Below are 20,529 nucleotides of genomic sequence, written 5' to 3'. Positions count from 1 at the left end.
TGTCTTCATGACTATGCTGATTATTTTTTTGTCAACTTGACACAAGCTAGGGCCATCTTGGAAAAGAAACCTTAATCGAGACAATGCCTTCATCAGCTGGCCTGTAGGCAAGCCTGTGGTGCATTTTCTTGATGAATGATTAATGTGAGAGGTTAGCCCAGTGTGGGCAGTGCCACCCCTTGACTGGTGGTCTTCTGTGGTATAGAAAGTAGCTGAGCAAGCCATAGAGAACAGGACTGTAAGCATTGGTATACCATGGCCTCTGCTTCAGTTTCTGTCTCTAGGTTCCTGCCTTGAATTCCTGCTCTCACTTTCTTTCATGGTGGACTGTGATCAGTGAGTGTAAGCCAAATAAGCCCATTTGATCATGGTGTTTATCACAGCAATAGAAATCTAACTAAGAAATAATAGTTGGAAACTATGAAAGAGAGACAGGAAGCGGTGACCCTAAGGGACATGTATTTAACTCACTTCCTTCCATTAGGCTCCTCCTCCTGAAGTTGTCATCACAGTGTCCTCCCTGCCTCACATTTCAGGAACTGAACCAAGGGCTTCAGCACATGCTAAGGAAGTGCTTTGCCACTGTGGTCATTCAAATACTTGTCATGTACTCAGATTTCTCATTGTGTTGAAACAACTTTCAGTTTATTTAAAAATGTGTTTTCTTAGCTGATGTGGTGGCCCACATCTGTAATACTAGCACTCAGGAGATGAAGGCAGGAAGAGGATGAGGAGTTCAAGGTCATCCTTCTTGGTTGCATAGTATGATCAAGGCCGTTTTGGAATACAAAAGATCCTGTCCTATCTCAAAAACAAAACAAAGGAAAGAAAGAAGCCTGGGGAGACAGTTTAGTTTGTAACCTGCTTGCAAAGCAAACTCATGAGGACATGAGTTTGGATCTCCAGCCTTATGTTAAAAACCAAAACAAACTGGTGCACCGTAAGCCTAGCACTGGTGAAGCATCCCTGTGCCCAGCAGAATTGGTGGAGTTCCAGGTTCACTGAAAGACCCTGTCTCAGAAAATAAGGTGGAGGACCTGTGAGGTGGCTCAGTAAGTAAAAGTATTTGTCACCAAGCCTGATGACCTGAGTTCAGTGCCAGGACTCACGTGGTGGAAGGAGAGCACTGACTTGGCAAGTTGTCCTCTACTTCCTCAGGCACACTGGAACCCTCTTCGTCACCCCTTCCCTACACTAAATAAACGTAAGCCCGATGTGACACACCTTTAAACCCTAGCACTCGGAGGCACAGGCAGGCAGATCTCTTGAGTTGAGGCCAATTGGTCTACAGAGTTGAGCTTCAGGACAGCTGGAGCTACACAGAAACCTTGTCTCTAAAAATACATTGCCCCCTCCCCCAATAAGTAAATTTAACAACAATAAGAAAAAAGCGAGGAAGAACACTGGCATTGATCTCTGGCCTCCATATGCACACACACAAACATGCAAGCACACCACCACAAATGTTCTCTTAAGATCAAGGTTTTGCAGTAGGCATTAATTAAAATTCCTTCTCTGCTATAGGAGATTGGATTCTGATGAGTATTTTGCCTTGCTGCTTAGTGTGTGTAATTACTTGTGCATGCACCATATAAAATGAGAATCTCTTTACTCAAATACTAATTAAGCCCCCCCTCTTTCTTTCCTTCCATTCTTTTTTTCCTTTGAGATGGTCTCATTATGTAAGCCTGCCTACCCTCGTTGGTCTTGAACTCCCTGAGACCTGCTTGGCAGAGGGCTAAGCTTAGAGGCTTGCACCACATGTCTGCTTAAGCCGTTCTTGTTTTCTTAGTTTCATCATTGATATATAGCTGTTGGGACTGGGCATCCCATGATCAAATTCTCCATGGTCTGCATCTGCTGCAAAGATCAGCTTTGACCAGGGTTGAGAGCCACACTTACCAGGTGGTTAGTGAACCTAGTGTGCATTTTTAGAACTTGAAGCTTGTAGGTTGTGAACCTAATGGGAGAATGTATGAAAATATTTCTGAAGTATTTTTTGTTAGATATTTAACTGGTGCTGATTTATTATACTTAAGTGTACTTTTTCATGGAAATTAAATGCAATAGCCTTCAGGCTTATTTCATCTTGTTTTCTAAATAATGGTTTCTGGAAAGCATGTGACTTACTGGTGTATTAGAGTTGATTTAACTTTTTTCCATTGGCACCTTCTATCCTCCTGAGGAATGTTTATATGACCCCAGATATGTACACATATATAAAATAGGCATACAAATAGCCTGTGATGAAATACCATGACCAAAAGCAAGTTGTTACACTTCCACATCAATCACTAATTAAGAAAATACCCTACAGGCTTGCCTGTAGCCTAATCTTCTTATGGAGGCATTTTCTCAATTGCGGTTTCCTCCTTTCAGATGACTCTAGCTTGTGTCAAGTTGACATAAAATTAGCCAGCACATAAATCAAGCACTAGTGAAAATAATCAAAAGAAATTTATTTTAAAACATTTTTTCGGACACAAGCATATGATGGCACATGCTTGTAATCCCAGCTTTGGGAGGCAGAGGCAGGTGGAGCTTTTAGCTGGAAGTTGGCCTGGTGTACTGAGAGAGTTTCAAGACATAATGAGACCCTGTCTTAGAACAAACGACATCCCCTCTCAAAAAAACAAAACAAAAAAACAACAAACAATTCTTTGGTGTGTATATGTATAACTTTACATTTATTAAAGGTGAAAGCAAATTTACATACTAATGATATAATTGTGCTTTTTAAAAATTAATTTTATTTATATGTATTAGTGTTTGCCTACATGTATTTCTATGTATTTTGTGTATACTTGGTGCCTAAGGAAGCCAAAAGAAAATGTCAGATTCCCTGAAACTCGAGTTGAAGAGTTATGAGCCACCCTGTGGGTGCTAGAATTGAACCCAGCCCCTTTGGAAGTGTAGCTAGTGTTCCTAACTGCTGAACCATTTCTCCAGCTCCCATGCACATGAATTAAATCTTGGTAGAATTTTGAATATGGCATGATATAGAACATCTTAATTTTACAGTTGATTGGTAGTTTGATTTTTTTTTTTTTTTTTTTTTTTGGTAAGCTATTTCTTGCTATAACCTTGGTTTGCCTGGAAATGGCTTTGTAGGTTGAGTTGACTTTGAATTTGTAACAGTCATCTGGCCTCTGCCTCCTGAGTGCTGGAATTACAGGTCTGAACCACTATGCCTGACTGATATTTGATCTTGTAATTGTCAGTGCTGGGAGATCACTTCATGTAAATATGTAGTATAAAATGGCAGAGGTGTTTAGAGACATGACAGAAATGGCTGGAAATTCCATCCTAATCTAAAGCCTTTTTTTTTAATGAAATGCAAGTTAACAGTTTAAAGAACACTTCTTAAGGTCAAACATTAAGTCCATTGATATACTTATTTGATACTTAAGCACTGAGGAGTGATAGTAGGAAAATTGTAGGCAGAAGTTTCTGTTCTTCCAGAAACTCTCAAATGCCTGGCAGCTGCTTCCCAAGTTACCACACGAAGACTTAGGTTAATTATAACTGCTCAGCTGGTAGCTCAGGATTATTACTAACTAGCTCTTACACTTAAATTAACCCATAATTCTTATCTCTGTTTAGTCATGTGGCTTGGTACCATTTCTCAGTACGACATTCTTATCTTGCTTCCTCTGGTGACTGGTAACTTCTCACTCCACTCTTCTCCTTCCTGTCATCCTTAGTTTGGTCACTCTGCCTATACTTCCTGCCTGGCTACTGCCAATCAGCATTTTATTAAACCAATTCCAGAGACAAATCTTCACAGTATACAAGAGGATTATTCCATAGCATTTCCCCATTTTTGTCTAATTTAATGAAATGCAAATTAACAGCTTAAAGAACACACACACACACACACACACACACACACACACACCCGCCCCCAGACAGGGTTTCTCTGTGTAACTTTGCGCCTTTTCTGGAACTCACTTGGTAGTCCAGGCTGGCCTCGAACTCACAGAGATCCGCCTGGCTCTGCCTCCCAAGTGCTGGGATTAAAGGTGTGAGTCACCACCACCTGGCAAGAACACTTCTTCAGGTTAAACATTCAATCTATTGGTATAGTTATTTGATACTTATGCACTGAGGAGTGATAGTAGGAAAATAGTCTTTTGTTTTCTGTAATTAAACTGTCATGTTTCTATAAGGGACAAAAACCTTGTACAGTAAACACTGCAGTTCATAAAAATAACAGTGGTCCTGAGTCTGAGCAGTGTTCAGGTAGTGTTAATTAGCATTGCCTGGCATAGGGGCATGTGTAGTGCAAAGTGAACATGTTAGGTGTTCAGAATCAAGGCTCATTGAAGATGTGCCATATAGCAGAAATGTCCTAGATTCATTTTGTTTGATTTTTGAATTAATCTTTGGTCATTGTGTTCAGAGACCTCTTGCTGTTGCCAGATATTTTTCAATGTGCACAGTCAATTATAAGAGGTTGTGAATCAACAGCTTAAGAAGCTTGATAATAGTATATTTAAAGCTTTTAAACAACATTTAGATTGCTATTTATAATTGTGTTTTGGCTTTGATAATGCTGTATTTGGTAATACTTTGGAGTATAATTTTTTTTCTTTCCTCCCCAGGCTGTCCCAGAACTGACTCTGAGGCATAGCCCAGTCTTGCCTTAACATATGATGCTTCTGCCTCTGTCTTTCAAATGTTGGGATTACCATGTGCACTACCACCACCTGGGTGTCTGTCTGTCTGAGAAAGGGTCTTACTAAGAAGCCTTGGCTGGCCTGGAACTTGCTGTGTAGATCAGGCTGGTCTCAAACTTATAGAGATCCACTCCTGTGGAGATCAGCCCCTAGCATCAAGGTTTCAAACCATGTACCACCATGCCTGCCAAGAAACTACATTTAAAAAGCATTAGAGAGCCAGACATGGTAGTGTACTCTACAGTCCCAGCATTCAGAAGATATGGCAGGAAGATTGTGGGTTTGAGTTTAGCTTAGCCACATCTCAAATTCCAGGTCAGACCTCTCTCAAAAGAAAGAAAAGAAGACCTAAGAGAAATATTTCAGTAACAACTGAACGTTGGTGAAAACCTCAAGGAAGCAATTTAGTTTGTAGGAATGTAATAATGTTCTAAAAAATGACATGGGGAAGCATTTCATAGTCCTTCAGGTTTTTGTTTTGTTTGTTTGCTTATTTTGTGTGTGATCATGGGTACACATGTGCTGTGGTACATGTGTCATCAGGTCACAAGATACATGTGAACTCAGGTCACCATGCTTTTGAGGCAAGTGCTTTTTTAATCCATTGAGACATCTGGCTGGCCCAGGTTCATCAGATTTAAATATGCGAACTATTTTGTGGACCTTTGTGATGGGGATTGTTTTGAGAAAAGGACCTTTGTCTTCATGGATGTATGTATTTTTTTTTTTTGAGACAGGTTCTTATGCTATTGCTTAGGCTGGCCTAGGTCTCACTCTAGTTCAGGCTGGCCTCCAGCTTTTCATAGTTCTGCCTTAGCCTCCCAAGTGCTGAGATTACAGGCATGACCCAACTCTACTACTTTTTTTCATGGAATTTTTCAGTGAGGCCTGTAATCTGATAAGAGTTCTGAAGAACTTTAAATAGTAGTTTGTGCTTTACAATTCCATCATTTTTAAAATTAATTTTTATTATGTGCTAGTTCTTTTTAACCAGTCATGTTACACTATTTTTTCCTCAGAGTAATAATAACTGTTATCCCACTAGTCAATGCTTTGGTTAAGTTCATCAGATATGATCTGAAACCTTTGTCTATGCCATTGCAAACAGAAGCACTCAAAAAATGGTGAATAAGGGGCTGAGGATGGAGCTCAGGTGCTAGAAGGTTCCAATCCCTACTGCATAAACAAGACAGGATGTCAAATGCCTGTAATCCCAGTCTTCAGGAGGTGAAAGCAGGAGAATCAGAAATTCAAGGTCATTTTTTGCCCGTGTAAAGAGTTCACAGCCGGTCTGGGCTACATGAGACTCTGAAAAAAAAAAGTAGACGAAATGCTTGTATTCTAGATTCTCAGTGGGAAGAATGTGTATTGTGACTGGTGTTAACATTTAGCGATTGTTTATTAGATATTTCTATTTCAGGTATATTTTAAAGCTCTTTTCTAAGTATTGTTTAATTCTCACAAATCTATTCATTTTTGAGTATTGTTACTAATCTTTGAAAAGCATTTTTTACATTTATAAGTGTGCATGTGTGTGGGAGTGTGCATGTGCCACAGTGTATGTGTGTAGGTTAGAGGACAACTTCCTGAAGTTGGTTTTGTCCTTCACTGGATGAGTCCTAGGGATGAACTCAGGTCATCAGATTTGGTGGCAGTCACCTATACCCATTGAGCCATTCTGCTGGCCTTGTTGTTATTCTTATAGTTGGGGAATCAACACTGTGGCAGTTAATTCAAGGCCAAGCCTTGAACCTAGGCAAGCCTGTTCACTGCTTGAACTCTCAGTGCTGTAGAGTAGAACAGCTTATTCTTTCCTTGGGAGCTATTTGGGCTACAGATTGTAGACATTCTTGATCTTATCCTGCCCTGTTTTTTCTTACATTCTTCCAGATTGTAACTTGTTTTGGAATTTCTTTTATTGTCTCCTTCCCTCTCTTTCTTGGTGCTGAGAACTGAACCCCAGACATGTAGACACTGAATTATTATATCCCCAGCCTACTTAATCTTTATTTCAGACTCATCCAAGCAATACTGTAGAGTATAAACTTCAGGAGTTCAGACAGCTTTGTTTTTTCTTAGATGTGTCTTAAGTGTGCTTAACCAGGTGAATATTTGCTGAATGAAGATTGAACATGATTATACATGTTTTATTACATATGAAAACTAAATTGACTGAAATCAAAGTTAACAAATTTGAAATGAGACTTTAAAATTCCATGCAATGTATTTCAGTTTAGTGCTACTCATAGCTATTGATTATGTCAGGCGTTATAAAACATGCTTCCTTGCTCTTTGAGTCTAAGAATGTAGTTTCTTTTTTAGTAAGTGTTTTTGGAGGATGCCTAGAAATATGAAGAGATTCAAATGATGGTTTCAGAAATTTTCATGATCCATACATCTGATGCTACAGGTGTTTGCATTTGTCTGTATAACTTAATTTTGTTTTTAAAATCTGTTGTAGAATGTATATTATTATTTTAAGGTGTGTTACTTTTGTTTATGTTGCATTTATTTAACTCTGTGAAGCTGTGTTACTGAGCCTGTCTAAAACACCTAACGGTCTAATAAAGACCTGAAAGGCCAATAACACGTCAGGAGAAAGGATAGGTGGGACTGGCAGCCAGAGAGAATATATAGAAGGAGAAATCTGGGAGAAAAACAAAAGAGATGGAGGAGTGAAAGAAAAAGGAGCCAGAGAAGGAGGAGGACTCCAGCAGCCAACCACCCAGCTACACAGCAAGCCACAAGTAAGAGTAAGATTTACAGAAGAGAATGTGAAAAGCCCAGAGGCAAAAGCTAGATGGGATAATTTAAAGTTAAGAAAATGCCAAGCTAAGGCAGGGCATTTATAAGTAAGAATAAGCCTCCATGTGTGATTTATTTGGGAGCTGGGTAGCGGGTCCCCAAAAGAGCAAAAGCAAACAACATAAAAAAAAAATCTACTTAGAAAATGAGTAAACTTTTATAGAAAGTTCCTATGTTGTGCTAATTTAATTTGTTTCTCTTTATATGGTATTTTGCCAGTTTTCATTTGGAGTATATGGTATTGCATTGAGCTTTTTTTTTTCTTTTTTTTTTTTTTTTGGAGACAGGGTTTCTCTGTGTAGCTTTGCACCTTTCCTGGAACTCACTCTATAGCCCAGGCTGGCCTTGAACTCACAGAGATCCACCTGGCTCTGCCTCCTGAGTGCTGGGATTAAAAGCATGTGCCATCACCACCTTGCATTGAGCTTTTAATCTCCACAAGAGTATTATAGCAAAAGTATTGATGATCTCAATCTTTAGAAATATAGAGATTGTTGCTTACCCGAGATTGGAGACAGGATGTGGGTTGTCAGGCTCAGACTTGCATCGGTCTGATTTGGAAGCATGATTTCGTAAACATTTAAAACATTTTAGGAAAGGGAGAAAATGTTGAGTTAAGCAAAGAAAATAATAAGATTGAAACAACTACCTTATTATATGCAAATAAAGAAGTTAGCTAGGTACAATGGCACTCTGAAACCTGTGAATCCCAGCTACTCTGAAAACCTGGGAGACCAGACTAGGCAACTGAATGAGTTCCTTTCTCAGAACAGAAACAGAAACAATCTAAACAAACTTAACTCTCCTAGAAATTGTGGCTGGATACCATACATTGTCCAAGTGTTTGAGCAACTCCTTTTAAGATACTTGTAACAAATACACTGCATCACATATTGCTTCTGTCTTAGTGTTCTGTTCCTGAGAAGAGATGCCATGACCATGACAACTCCTATAAAAGAAAACATTTAATTTGGCTTGCTTAGAGTTTCAGAGGTTTAGTCCCATCATTGCCATGGCGGGGAGCATGGCAGTGTGCAGGCAGACATGGTGCTGGAGAAGTTGAGAGTTAGTTCTACATCTGGATCTACAGGCAACAGGAGGAGAGAGCCACTGGGCCTGGAATGTCAAAGCCCACCTCCAGTGACCAGTGACATGCTTCTTCCAGCAAATCAATACCTCCTAATCGTTATAGGTAGTGGCACTCTCTAGTGCCTAAGCATTCAAATCTGTGAGCCTATGGGGGCCATTCTTACTCAAACCACCACAGGCTCTTTATATATTCATTAGGTTTTTTTTTTTTTTCCCCCTGAGTTCTATACAACTTCAATGAACGTTTTTATATGGTATATTTTTGGTCTGACTTGAAAGATTAACACTCTTATTTCTAGTATTTTCTTGAAGTTAAGACTGGAATTGAAATTGAGGAATTAAGAGCTAGATGTGGTGTCTATACCTGTAATCTCAGTACTGGGGAGGTTGAGGCAAGATTGCTGTGAATTTGAGGCCAGCTTGGATTACAAAGCAAAACGCTGTGTGTATGGGGTGTGGAGGTGTGTATAGGGTAGTGATAGTGGGAGGAGTAAGCAGAAGGAAATAAAAGAACCCTAAACATACAAGGGATGTAGAACTTACTGAATATCCCAAGTTGATATTTCCTAGTATAGGTTTTGTGTGTTACTTTGGGAGAAGGAAATGATTATATACATATAATTTCTTTGCTTATAGTTGTAACTATAAGTAATTAGTCGTGTAAGATCAAAGTAACTTTTTAAGTTATGAGGTTATCCTTTGTGGATATGACACCAATTGGTCTATAATATTAGAAGGAATAGAATACTATGAAAAAAATAATTGATGTAATTTCCTTCTGAGAAATGTGATCAGAGTATACATACTATGTACACCTTTACATACTACTTGGAACGGGATGAGCAAGTGTTACAGTTTGAGTCTGAACTGTCCCCATAGGCTCATTTTGTTTGCTTGATCAGAGCTGGTGGAGCTTATTGAAACTAGGAGGTGAGGCTTGGTTGGAGGAAGTAGCACTGGTGTGGGTCCTTGAGTGTATCTTGTTCTTGGCATCTTCTTGTCTGTGTTCTGTATACTGTGATGTGAGCTGCTTTGCCATGTCTTCTCTAATGTTGCTCTCTGAATCTTACGAATGCTTTTGAAGACGTTTAGTTACAGCGATAGAAAAAGTAACCAATTAATTCACAGGGTAGGTTTTATGTGCAGTTGTTTTGATATCTTAAGAGTGATTAGAGCTGGGGGATGTAGCTTAACTATAGAAGGCTTGCCTGTTAGGCATGAAATATCCTGTGTTCAATCCATAACACTAGATAAACCTTTAGGGTGTGGTGGTGCATACTTGGAATCCCAACTCTTGTCTCCTTGCAACCTCAATACTGGAGGTGGAGGCTCACCTTGAATAAGGAGGATCCTGTATCTAAATAAATAAATAAATACACAACTAGAAGGTAGGCATAGTGGATCATATTTTTAATACTAACACTCGGGATTACTGGGAGTTTGAGAACAGCCAGGGTTACATAGTTTCAGGACAGTCTGAGCTGCAACATGTGATTCAAAAACAGACAGATACACATACACATACACACACACACACACACACACACACACACCAAATAGAAGAAAAATACTAGATTTACTTATCTCTATTGAAAATATATAAGAAATGCTGCTTTTGTCATTTCTATATTTAATAAATGATAACTGATAAAAGGGACTTTTAGGGATGATGCTCTGGCTTTTAATATTTTCACATGTATCTAATATCTAATTTTTTAGAATTTAATGAGATACAATAACATTAAACAATGCTAGTCACTTGTGTTTTTAGTGTTGTTAAGGGGTACATATTTAGGCCTAGAAATAACACCATTGTTGTTGGATTTTTCTTTTGCTCTTTTGGGGGGCCCACCACCCAGCTTCCAAATAAATCACCCACAGAGGCTTATACTTAATTTAAATGCCTGGCCTTAGCTTGGCTTGTTTCTGGACAGCTTTCCTTAACTTTAAAAATTATTCTGTCTACCTTTTGCCTCTGGGCCTTTTCTCTTTCTTACTTTTGTGTATCTTACTTTCACTCCTACTCTGTGTTTGGCTCTGTAGCTGGCCCCTGATGTCCTTCTCCTTCCCTGGCTCTTCTTTGGTCTCTTCCTCCCAGATTTCTCCTTCTGTATATTCTCTCTGCCTGCCAGCCCCACCTGTCCTTTCTCCTGCCTTGCTGTTGGCCATTCAGCTTTTTATTAGACCATCAGGTGTTTTAGACAGGCACAGTAACACAGCTTCACAGAGTTAAACAAATGCAACATAAACAAAAGTAACACACCTTAAAATAATATTCTACAACACACCATAGTTTTTAGATTGAGGCTTGTGTTTTACCTGGTTTGGAATTCTAAACTTTTTAATGATTGCTCAAGCTGTAGGGTTCAGATTCCTCTAGTATCTTAGTTTTATCTCCCTGCTTGTCTTTGAGTATCTCTAAATACTCAGATAGAATATACATCTTTTGATTCTTTCAGTTACAGTCTATTGTTACTGGAGTATCAGTGTAGCTGTAAAAGGTGATGGAGGATAGTATTGTATGATCATAAAATTAAATTTCAGTCTTTCAGTGGGTGGAAGATGAAATCTACATTTTGCTGTTCTTTCAACTGTAGCTCACTACTTTAGTGTCTTTTGTGGGGAGTGATATGAGAGGTGGGGTATCCTATAAGCTCCTTTTTCTGTATTATATTCATTAGTCTCTCTACACACACACACACACACACACACACACACACACACACACACACACACACACACACACACACGGAGGCTAAGGGCTGAGTGTTTTTCTCAGTTGTTCTCTACCTTATTTTCTGAGATAGTTTTTCACAGAAACTTACTCATTTGGCAGAGATCCTCCTGTTTCTGAGAGTAACTGTCCTGGGATAACATACCTATTTTTTTTAATGTGAATGCTGGGGATCCAAACACAAGGCCTTGTGCTTGTGCAGTAAGTGCCTTACTGACTGAATTGGTTACTGTACAAAAGAAATGGGTTTCTCTGTGTGTGTGGTGGCTGTCTTCACTTGTTGTCTCCTTTTTAGACTGGTTAGTTGGATTCACTATTACTCATGTCTTTGCTTTCATAGTTTTCGGGACCCCCCCCCCCCTTTTTTTTTGAGATAGAGTGTCTCTGTGTAGCCCTGGCTATCCTGGAAAGCTATATAAGTGCTTAAAGTGATTAAAGGCGTGTGCCACCACACCTGGTCATATTTTTGTTTTCTGTTTGTCTTCTTTATTTTCAATGTTTTCTTGGATTTGTCATATATTTGACAAATATTTACATAATTTTAAATTCAAAGCATTGCCAGTTTTATGAACTTGAAGACAAAGCTTAGTTGCATATATTTTTGATTTTCATTGTGTGTATGGTGCATGTGGGATGTGGGTGTGGAAGTACTTGGGGGTGGTGGTGAGAGGAGGGTGTTAGGTGTCCTCTCTAGTCTCTGTTCTCCAGACAAGATTTCTATCTGAACCTCGAAGTAGGTTCCCACACTGCTTTTTCATTTATTTTTTTAGTGTGGTTGCTGGAGATTTGAACTCAGGTCCTCCTGAGCAACCCAGTGGGACATTTCTGCAGATGTAAATTTTATTTTTTAGTTTTGAAGTTATCAATTAGTTTTAGAAGTGGTTTAATCCTTTATGTCTTTCACTTGAATATATCAGTGAAAATTTCCCATAAACCAGGCTCTTTCCCCATTTAGTCACAGAGCAATAATATTTAAGAAATAAACATTGATTTGTAGTCTGTATGGACTCATGTTTTCTTATTTTATTTAAGGGGCTAGGGCGGTGGCTTAGTGGTTAAGAACACAGACTGCTCACTCTGTTGTTCTACTGAGTTCAGTTCCCAGTGCCAGTGTTGGGCAGGTCTAAGCACCTGTAACCAGCTTCAGGGAGTTGGATGCACTTGTGCACATACCTACACACAGATACACAGAATTGAAAAGAATCTTAACAAAAAGAACAAATGCGTAAGTCAAATGTTTTGGCCCAGTCCTGTAATCCTAGAATTTGGGAGGTGGAGACTGGCCAATCAGAAGTTCAAATCAACATCAGCTTTGACTACATAAGTTCTATTCCAGACTGGGCTACCTGAGACTCCATGTCAAGAAACAAAACCCAACCAAGGCAAAAACTTCCAAAGTTACTGAGAATTAGTTATGTGAGTAGAATGTATTAATTAGCTTGTCAGAGGTTGCCTACTACTGTGAATAATCTATAAATTTCACAGCCATCACTGTTTGAGAAACCAGGGTTCATCAAGAATACTTTCGCTGTTCTTTGTTTCCTTGCATTATTTATTTGTTCCTTGTACCTGTATTTGTTCCTGAAATTTTTGTCCCAGGGAGAAAAATGCTTGGGTACTTAATATTTTGTCTTACAGAGAAACCTTGTCTTTTTTTTGAGACAGGTCCTCTTTATGTAGGCCTGGCTGTTCTGGAACTCACTCTGTAGAGCAGGCTGGCCTTGAACTCATAGAGATCTGCCTCTGCCTCCCAAGTGGGATTAAAGGAGTGTGTGTGCCACCATGCCTGGCCTTCATTTTGTCTTCTAGAAATACTGGGACTGATGATGAGTGTGAGCTCTCTTCCCTATAGAATTTAATGTTCTTATTCTCCACTCTACTTTTGATCTTTCTGGTCTTTCTGGCGTTATGCAGAACAGTCTCCTATCTCAGTTACAGCTCCCTAAATTCTTTAAGCTTCCTCCTCGTATTATTAGTTCTGCTGGCGCTCTTACTGTATCTTCACCTCCCGTAGAAGTTCTGTCTTAAGATTCATTTACAAACTAAATCAAAATGACTACACCGGGTGGTGGTGGTGCACACCTTTAATCTCTGCGAGTTTGAGGCCAACCTGGTCTACAAAGCAAGTTCCAAGACAGCCAGAGTTGTGACACAGTGAAACCCTGTCTTGAGAAAAACAAAAACAAACAAAAAAATGACTTCACATAACAACTCTAGGGGATTGCAGTTGGGCTTGGTTAGGGTAGCAGCTTGATAAATGTGCTCAGATTCTTGTCTTCTTCTCTGCCTTAATCATATCTTATGGTTTTCTTTATGTCAGACTGGAGCAGTGTTGGGTGTCACTATTTATTTTAGATAAGCTTTTACTGTGTAGTCCAGACTGGCCTCAAGGCCATTCTCCTCTTGCCTTAGTGTCCTGGGTGATAGATTTATAGGTGTGTATCGTCGTGCTTGGCCCTTGTGTTTTGAATACATGCATGTTTGTGATTGAACCAGAGCCTCCTGCATAATAACCAGATACTACAACTGAGCTGTACGACTAGCTCTGTGTTTTTGCTTTTTAGGTCAAATGAGAAGGAAAGTCAGAATCCCGAGTGTGATTGGGTAGAATTAGAATGATTATGAACAAATTATCTCTATCTACACTTTTGCCTCTTACCAACAGCTTTGGATATCTCAGCTTTAATCAGTCTGCCTTTAAACATGATTTCCCAGATGGCTTGGTTATGCTTAGTACTTGAGAAGTACTGATCTAGACTAGTCAAGATCTAACCTGGGCTGGGAGAAGCTTTATTTGTAAAGCACAGGATTTCAGACTATTGAACGAAATTAAGAATCTGTGAGAAATGGGAGGGGTGTGGTGGCTGTTGATTTGAAATGTGCTTTTTTACTTTAATATTTTTGGTTGAAATATTTTTTTATTTTTCCTTATGGTTGTAGGCAGAAGAAAAAGATAATGGCTATAGCTGGTAATCGGTGATCTTGTATAGGGAATCGGTTCTGCTTTCTAAGATTGAACTTTATAAAATGTACCTATATGATGCCTGGGATCAGAAATCCTGTAGTTAGAGAATGCAGTCTTATTTCAGTGTGCTTTTGTTTTTCATTTGTTCTCTAATATTGTTGATATATCTTAGTAGCTTTAAAACATTGTGTAGGGAGGGGCTAGAGAGATCGGCTCAGTGGTTAAGAGCGTGTACTGCTCTTGCACAGCAAATGAGTTCAATTCCCAGTGCCCACATCCAGCAGCTCACAATCACATCACTCCTGCCCCAGGGGATCTGATACCCTCTTTTAGATAACATGAGCATGTGCACTTACATGTGTATCCTCTTCCTACCACATAATTAAAAAAAAATACATAGTTACCTGTTTCTGTGGTTCTAGAGCCTAGGAACAGTGTTGTCTAGGTCCTCTGTAAGTAAGGCTGCAGTGAAGATGTTCACAGGGTTGGGTTCTTACCAGGGGCTCTGTGGATGGATTGTTTCTGAACTCCTGTGAAGTGTGATCCTAATTAGTCTTATCAATAAAAACCAGGAGTCAGGTATCAGGTGAAAGCTGAAAGATCAGAAAAGCAGAAGAGCAGCCACAGTCATTTCCGGCTTTGCCCAGCCTTGTCATTTCCTGTCTCCTTTCTGTACAGACCTCCATCCAGACCTCTATGGTTAACTAGTGGCTAGATCCACCCTTTGATCTCCAGGGAAGCTTTATTTATCAGAACACAAACAAAATATCACACAACACCCCTGTGATTATTGCCATCATTCAGGACCTTTGCTTTAGCATAGTGTGGGCCTTAGCCAGAGGTCTCTCTTCATTGCTTGCTTGTGGCCCACCCTATTAATGTAGTGACTTGTGTCTTCAAAGCCAGTAAGTAAGAAGCAACATGGTCATTATGGTATTATTTTATTCCACACAGTCCATCCTCTTTGTTATAGTCTGTTGGTTACAAGTTGGTCATAGGTCACACTCAAGAACGAATTTTATAACAATGGAAATTTAAGGGTGACTTTTTGTGGGAGATCTTGGCACCACTTCACAGTTTGCCACAAAGTTGAACTGTAAGAATGCAATATATAATGAATATACATTATGTTTCTTTTGAGACTTTCACTTAAACATGCACTATATTCTATATTTAGATGGTCAAGGACTTTGCTGATGTGATCAAATATTTAAACCACTGAGACAAGCCGTATATCTTTGCAGTATTAGTTGTTGCTACACAGATTCTGTAGCTGAAAGCTTGTTAATATGGTATTTAGTAATTTTGTGAATTAGATTTTAGACATTTGTTTTCTCCTTTTTTAGTTGACTATATTGTGGAGTATGACTATGATGCTGTACATGATGATGAATTAAGTATTCGAGTTGGGGAAATCATCAGAAATGTGAAAAAACTACAGGAAGAAGGGTGGTTAGAAGGAGAACTAAATGGGAGAAGAGGGATGTTCCCTGACAATTTCGTTAAGGTAAGTATTTTCACTTCAATTTCTTGCTTTTGCACCACAGAATTAACTATGTATGTCAAGAAGTAAATACATATGTTTAAAATGAAAATTCTTTAAAACTTTCATTCTTGATATGTAGAAAAACACAGGTACAGATACATCTGTAATAGATTTTACTATTGATTGGAAGCCTGCTGTACAGTAATGCTGTGTGGATGTATATGTATCTTTATGCTTATTTATGCCTGTGTGCATGTATCTACCTGCCTCTCTTCTTTTTTTAAGTCATAGGTAATAGTTTTCAGTTGGGTTGCACTTTGAGGTGGTGTCTCAGAATTGTCTCACAAGTCTTCTGTTGAGTTTTGTTGCTTTTTTCTCAGATTTATCAGATACATCTTTGCAAATATTTTCTCTAGCATATTTTCTTCTTCTCTTGGTGTATTCCTGCCTCCCCTTCCTCCTTGTGTGTGTGTAAAAGGTACACAGAATTGATTTGAGGGTATAGCACACTTGGAAGGGATAAGAATGGACAGTGGCCAAGGAGACCATGTGTCCACCTACTTTTTAGGTAGGCTTTATGTCATATCTAAAGTTCTAGAGCGGACAGCTTTCCCAAGGAGTATTTTCTTGTTCAAGTGATAGGTCCCGTTTGGATTGATTTTTTTTTTTTTTTTTTTTTTGAGATGGAGTTTTACTATGCAGCCCTGGCTGGCCTTGAAATCACAGATCTGTCTGCTTCTGCCTCCCTCCCTATTTCTAGGATTTAAAAGCATGCCACCATGCTTGGCTTAATTGACTCTTTGTATTTGAGACAAGATCCCACTATGTAGCTCTGGCTGACCTGGAACTCACTATGTAGATCAGGCTGGCCTTGAACTCACAGAGATCCATCTGCCCCTGCCTCCTGAGTGCTATAATGGATTGACACAGGAGGGGACAATGGTATGTCCTTATACATTACTAGAAAGCCTTCATTGAGATAGTAATCTCAGTACTTAGTTTCAGTGTTAGTTATCTATTAATAATTTTCTATGCAGTTCAGAATGTTCTATTTTCACCAGGGGGCCACTGCTGTTTCAGAGCCTATTCATTTGACCAGTAATTATAGTACTGCAGTTTTGAGTTTTTGGTTTTGTTTGTTTTTTAATGTATAAGTAGGCCATAAGAGGGCACCAGATCTCATTATAGATGGTTGTGAGCCACCATATTTTTGCTGGGAATTGAACTCAGGACCAGTGTAGTGCTCTGAACCTCTGAGCCATCTCTCCAGTCCCCGAGTTCTTGGTTTTATAGGCTGCTGATTATGAGGGAGTGATCCATCCTCAGTGACATCTAAACCTTCTAACTAGCTACAATCTTTCCTCAAGAGGTGAGACCCAGGCTAGTAAGGTGCTTCTTAGAGAAGTCTGACAAAACCTAGGTTTGATCCTTGAACCCATGTAGAAAAGATGGCTTAGGTTGCTTGTGTCTGTAATCCCAGCATGCCAATAGGGAAATGGGATGTGGAGGTAGGGGAATTGCCTGGAAAGTTGTGGGCAGGCCAGGTAGCCTGTCAGAAACAAGAGAGACCCTATCTCAGCAAAGGGAAAAGAAAGAACTGACTCATGAAAGTTGTCCTCTGACCTCCACTCATGTGCTATGACATCATGCATGTGTGCACACACTCTAATAGTAGTAATAGGATTAAAGGAATCGAGACCTCAAAATAACTGTGGAGATGTGAATCATCTTGATCTGGCGGCTTCTCAATGAAGTGAGGCATAGAAGAGTATAGAGGTTTCAGTCTTGTTGACTTAGACCTTGAGTGACAATCAGGGTCACATCCAGATATATGGAGTTAGACTACAACAGAGGAACTGAGACTTCAAGGTTTACCTGAGGCTTTATCCCATTTATGGTGCTTATTGATTTGGAGGTCACCTCATTCAGGGACAGCATCAGGGACTCTGCTCTGAGAGTCTTTTGATCCTGAGGGCAGTAAGCCCTCTAGTATCCTGTCATGTTGAGGGCAAGGAGTCTTAGTAGTACACCTAGTATTTGAATACTTTCTCTTCCAGTGATCTGGAAGTGTGAAACAATTATTTCACATTAATTTGTCTGTGTATCTCCTCTTAGAGGAGTCAGTGGGAGATCATGTTAACCAGTAAAGCTACAAGAAGTTCTGTATGCCCATCACTCATATTCTCTCCCTATCTTGTATATTAACCTCTTTTTGTCCTAAACTTTATTCCTTTTGTAGGTGCTGCTATAGGAAACAGAATTTGCTATCTTTTTTAGGTTATTAGTAGTGATCAGGTCTCACTGATAGTATTTGTAATTGAGTGCAAGAGCTGTCTCGGGAAAGAATTTTGCCTTTAAAGGAGTGGGAATTAGTTAGGAGTGTGCTTCTTAAGGCTTTCTATCTAGTTATATTATATAAATCTGGGTGATATTCTTGAAAATTTAAATTTCATTCATTTATTTGTTTGTTTGTTTATTTTAACAGGGTTTCTCTGTGTAGTCCTAGCTGTCCTCGAACTCACTCTGTAGACCAGGGTGGCCTCAAACTCAGAGATCTACCTGCCTCTGCCTCCTGAGTGCTGGGATCAAAGGTCTGAGCCACCATTGCCCAACTTAAATTTTATTTTTATTTATGTCTATTTGTGTGTGTATGCAGTGCCCATGGAGGCCAGAAGAGGGAGTTAGATCCCTGGGGAGCTGGCAGTTGATAGCCACCTGACTTGGGTACTAGGAACTAAAGTGAAGAGCAGGAAACATTTATATTGAGATATCTCTCCAGCCCTAAATCACAAGAGAGGTATAAAAGTCTCTCAGTAAGTTAACGGCGAGGCTGTCAAGGCTTTGGGTTCAAATTTACCCAAATTATGAAGGATACATCTGAGGGGAAATCAATAGGAACTGAAGAGGAATTATCCCCTTGAATATAGGAGGTCATAAAGAAGACAGCCTTCTGTTTGAGCCTTACCAAAATACAGTGAACACCTGGGCTTTGCTGTTGCTTCTAAGTGTGGGAACCAGATATAGCATGGAGTTCCCTGTTCTAGAGGTGCTCCTAGTGGTGGGAGTCAAGGTTTTTTCACCTTTATAGTTTTTGTACATAGTAAAGGTACAGTTGCCCCTCTCAGACATAGCATACTTTTTTTGTTTTTTTTTTTCTTGTGATGCTCTGGAGAGATATGGAGGAAACCTAAAAAGAAATAATTGCTTATCCTGGCTACAGTGTATTGAAGGCTAATGCCCACAAGGGACCTTTAAGCTAGTAATTATGAAAGATAGCTGGGTGGTGGTGGCACATGCCTTTAATCCCAGAACTCAGGAGGCAGAGCCAGGTGGGTCTCTGTGAGTTTGAGGCCAGCTTGGTCTACAGAGTGAGTTTACAGGACAGCCAGAGCTACACAGAGAAACCCTGTCTTGAAAAACAGCAGCAACAACAACAAAAAGGAAAATATATGACTTAAAATTAAAAGAACTTATTGTTTATGTCTTCTGTTAGTGCAGTAGGGACACCAAAATACATTTTATGAGTATAGCTGTCCCTTTTGAAAAAGGCATCTGAGTTTGGTTATATGTATATAGAGGGTGACAGAAGTACCAGTGGACTAAGATTGAGTGACCTCACACGTATAGTCCTGAAAATAAGAAAGTGAGTCCTGTAGCTAAGAGGAGTGTATACATTGAGAAAACCTGTAAGTCTAACAGCAGGGAATCTCATGATCTCAACCCTAGTAGGGAAGTCTATGACTTAACTGTTATGAAGATGAAGAAATTCAGTTGCAACTTGATGAGAACATTAAAGTATGTATTGGGATCTTGTCTTGGATTTTCCTTAGTTCCCTAGTCCCTGTGATCTCTGAAAGAAGTTAGACAAGACACATGTGGTGGAGACAATAGCTAAAGTGGATTGAAGCTTGAAGTGCAGCTCTATAAAGGGGTGAGAGTAGGCCAGAGACCGTTGCTTAGTGAACGGCCACATCATCTGAGAGTTGCTCAAGCCAAGAACTTGAGTATTATCTAGTTGGAGCTGATGGATTTTCAAGACTCAATATTCTGAATATTTTCTGGATCTTTCAAACTTTGTCTGCTTTGTCATTGACTCAGGGAACATTCATCATCAGTTGCACCTACTTGCCATAAGCTTGTTGTCATACTGCACATGCTGATCTCCTGCATTGTGGAAATGTTTCCGCACTGTCCTGCCATCTTTGTAGTGTATTTCAGAGCCTTGTATCATCAACCTTCCAGCCTCATTGTCCTTAGTCTTTAAAAGGACTCCTAAGACCTCTTCATCTTCATGCTTCAGCTACATGTTGCATCCCTTTGTTTCTCAGAAGCTTTGCTCTGCGTTGTCTTCCAATCATGTTGTTCATATTCTGTCTTTTGTGTTCCTTCCCTGTAGTATTAAGGCAACTGCACGTAGTTTAAAGGGAGGTTTATTTTGTGGGGTAACTTACAAGTAAAGGGATAGGTTACAGGGTCCGGGAAAGGTGTAGCACAGTCCAGCGGTGTTCTCTGGAAAACTCTGCTCGGTCTACCTCCAGCATCCAGGATCCAGGAACCAAGAGAGCCGGCACATCCGGATCTCGGGTCTTAAGGGCTCCTGTCTTGGCCCCGCCTTGTAGGTGTGACAGTTACCGAAGCCTCAATGGGGGTAGTACTTCCAGGTCAAAGCTGGAACAGCTACCCACTACACTTCCCTGTGCCTTGCTGCCTGTTCCCCACTCATCTCAGAAGAAGGAGTCAGTTCTGTCCTCTTGCCCTGTGGATACTGCGA

At 39.7% G+C, this 20,529-nt stretch overlaps 1 protein-coding gene across 1 annotated transcript in view; it reads left to right on the top strand.

The window, feature by feature from the left end:
- Positions 1–20,529, top strand: part of Cd2ap (CD2 associated protein) — a 91,173-nt gene that overhangs the window by 7,148 nt on the left and 63,496 nt on the right. The window contains exon 2 of the mRNA XM_052745382.1: positions 15,619–15,779. Coding sequence (XP_052601342.1) covers positions 15,619–15,779 — 161 coding nt within the window. The remainder of the gene's footprint in view (positions 1–15,618; positions 15,780–20,529) is intronic.

The sequence above is a fragment of the Peromyscus californicus genome, unplaced genomic scaffold (assembly GCF_007827085.1).
Source record: "Peromyscus californicus insignis strain IS unplaced genomic scaffold, ASM782708v3 Scaffold_19__1_contigs__length_69161282, whole genome shotgun sequence".
NCBI lineage: Eukaryota > Metazoa > Chordata > Mammalia > Rodentia > Cricetidae > Peromyscus > Peromyscus californicus.
Note: the sequence above shows the minus strand (reverse complement) of the source record. Positions and strands in the feature narration are given on the sequence as shown.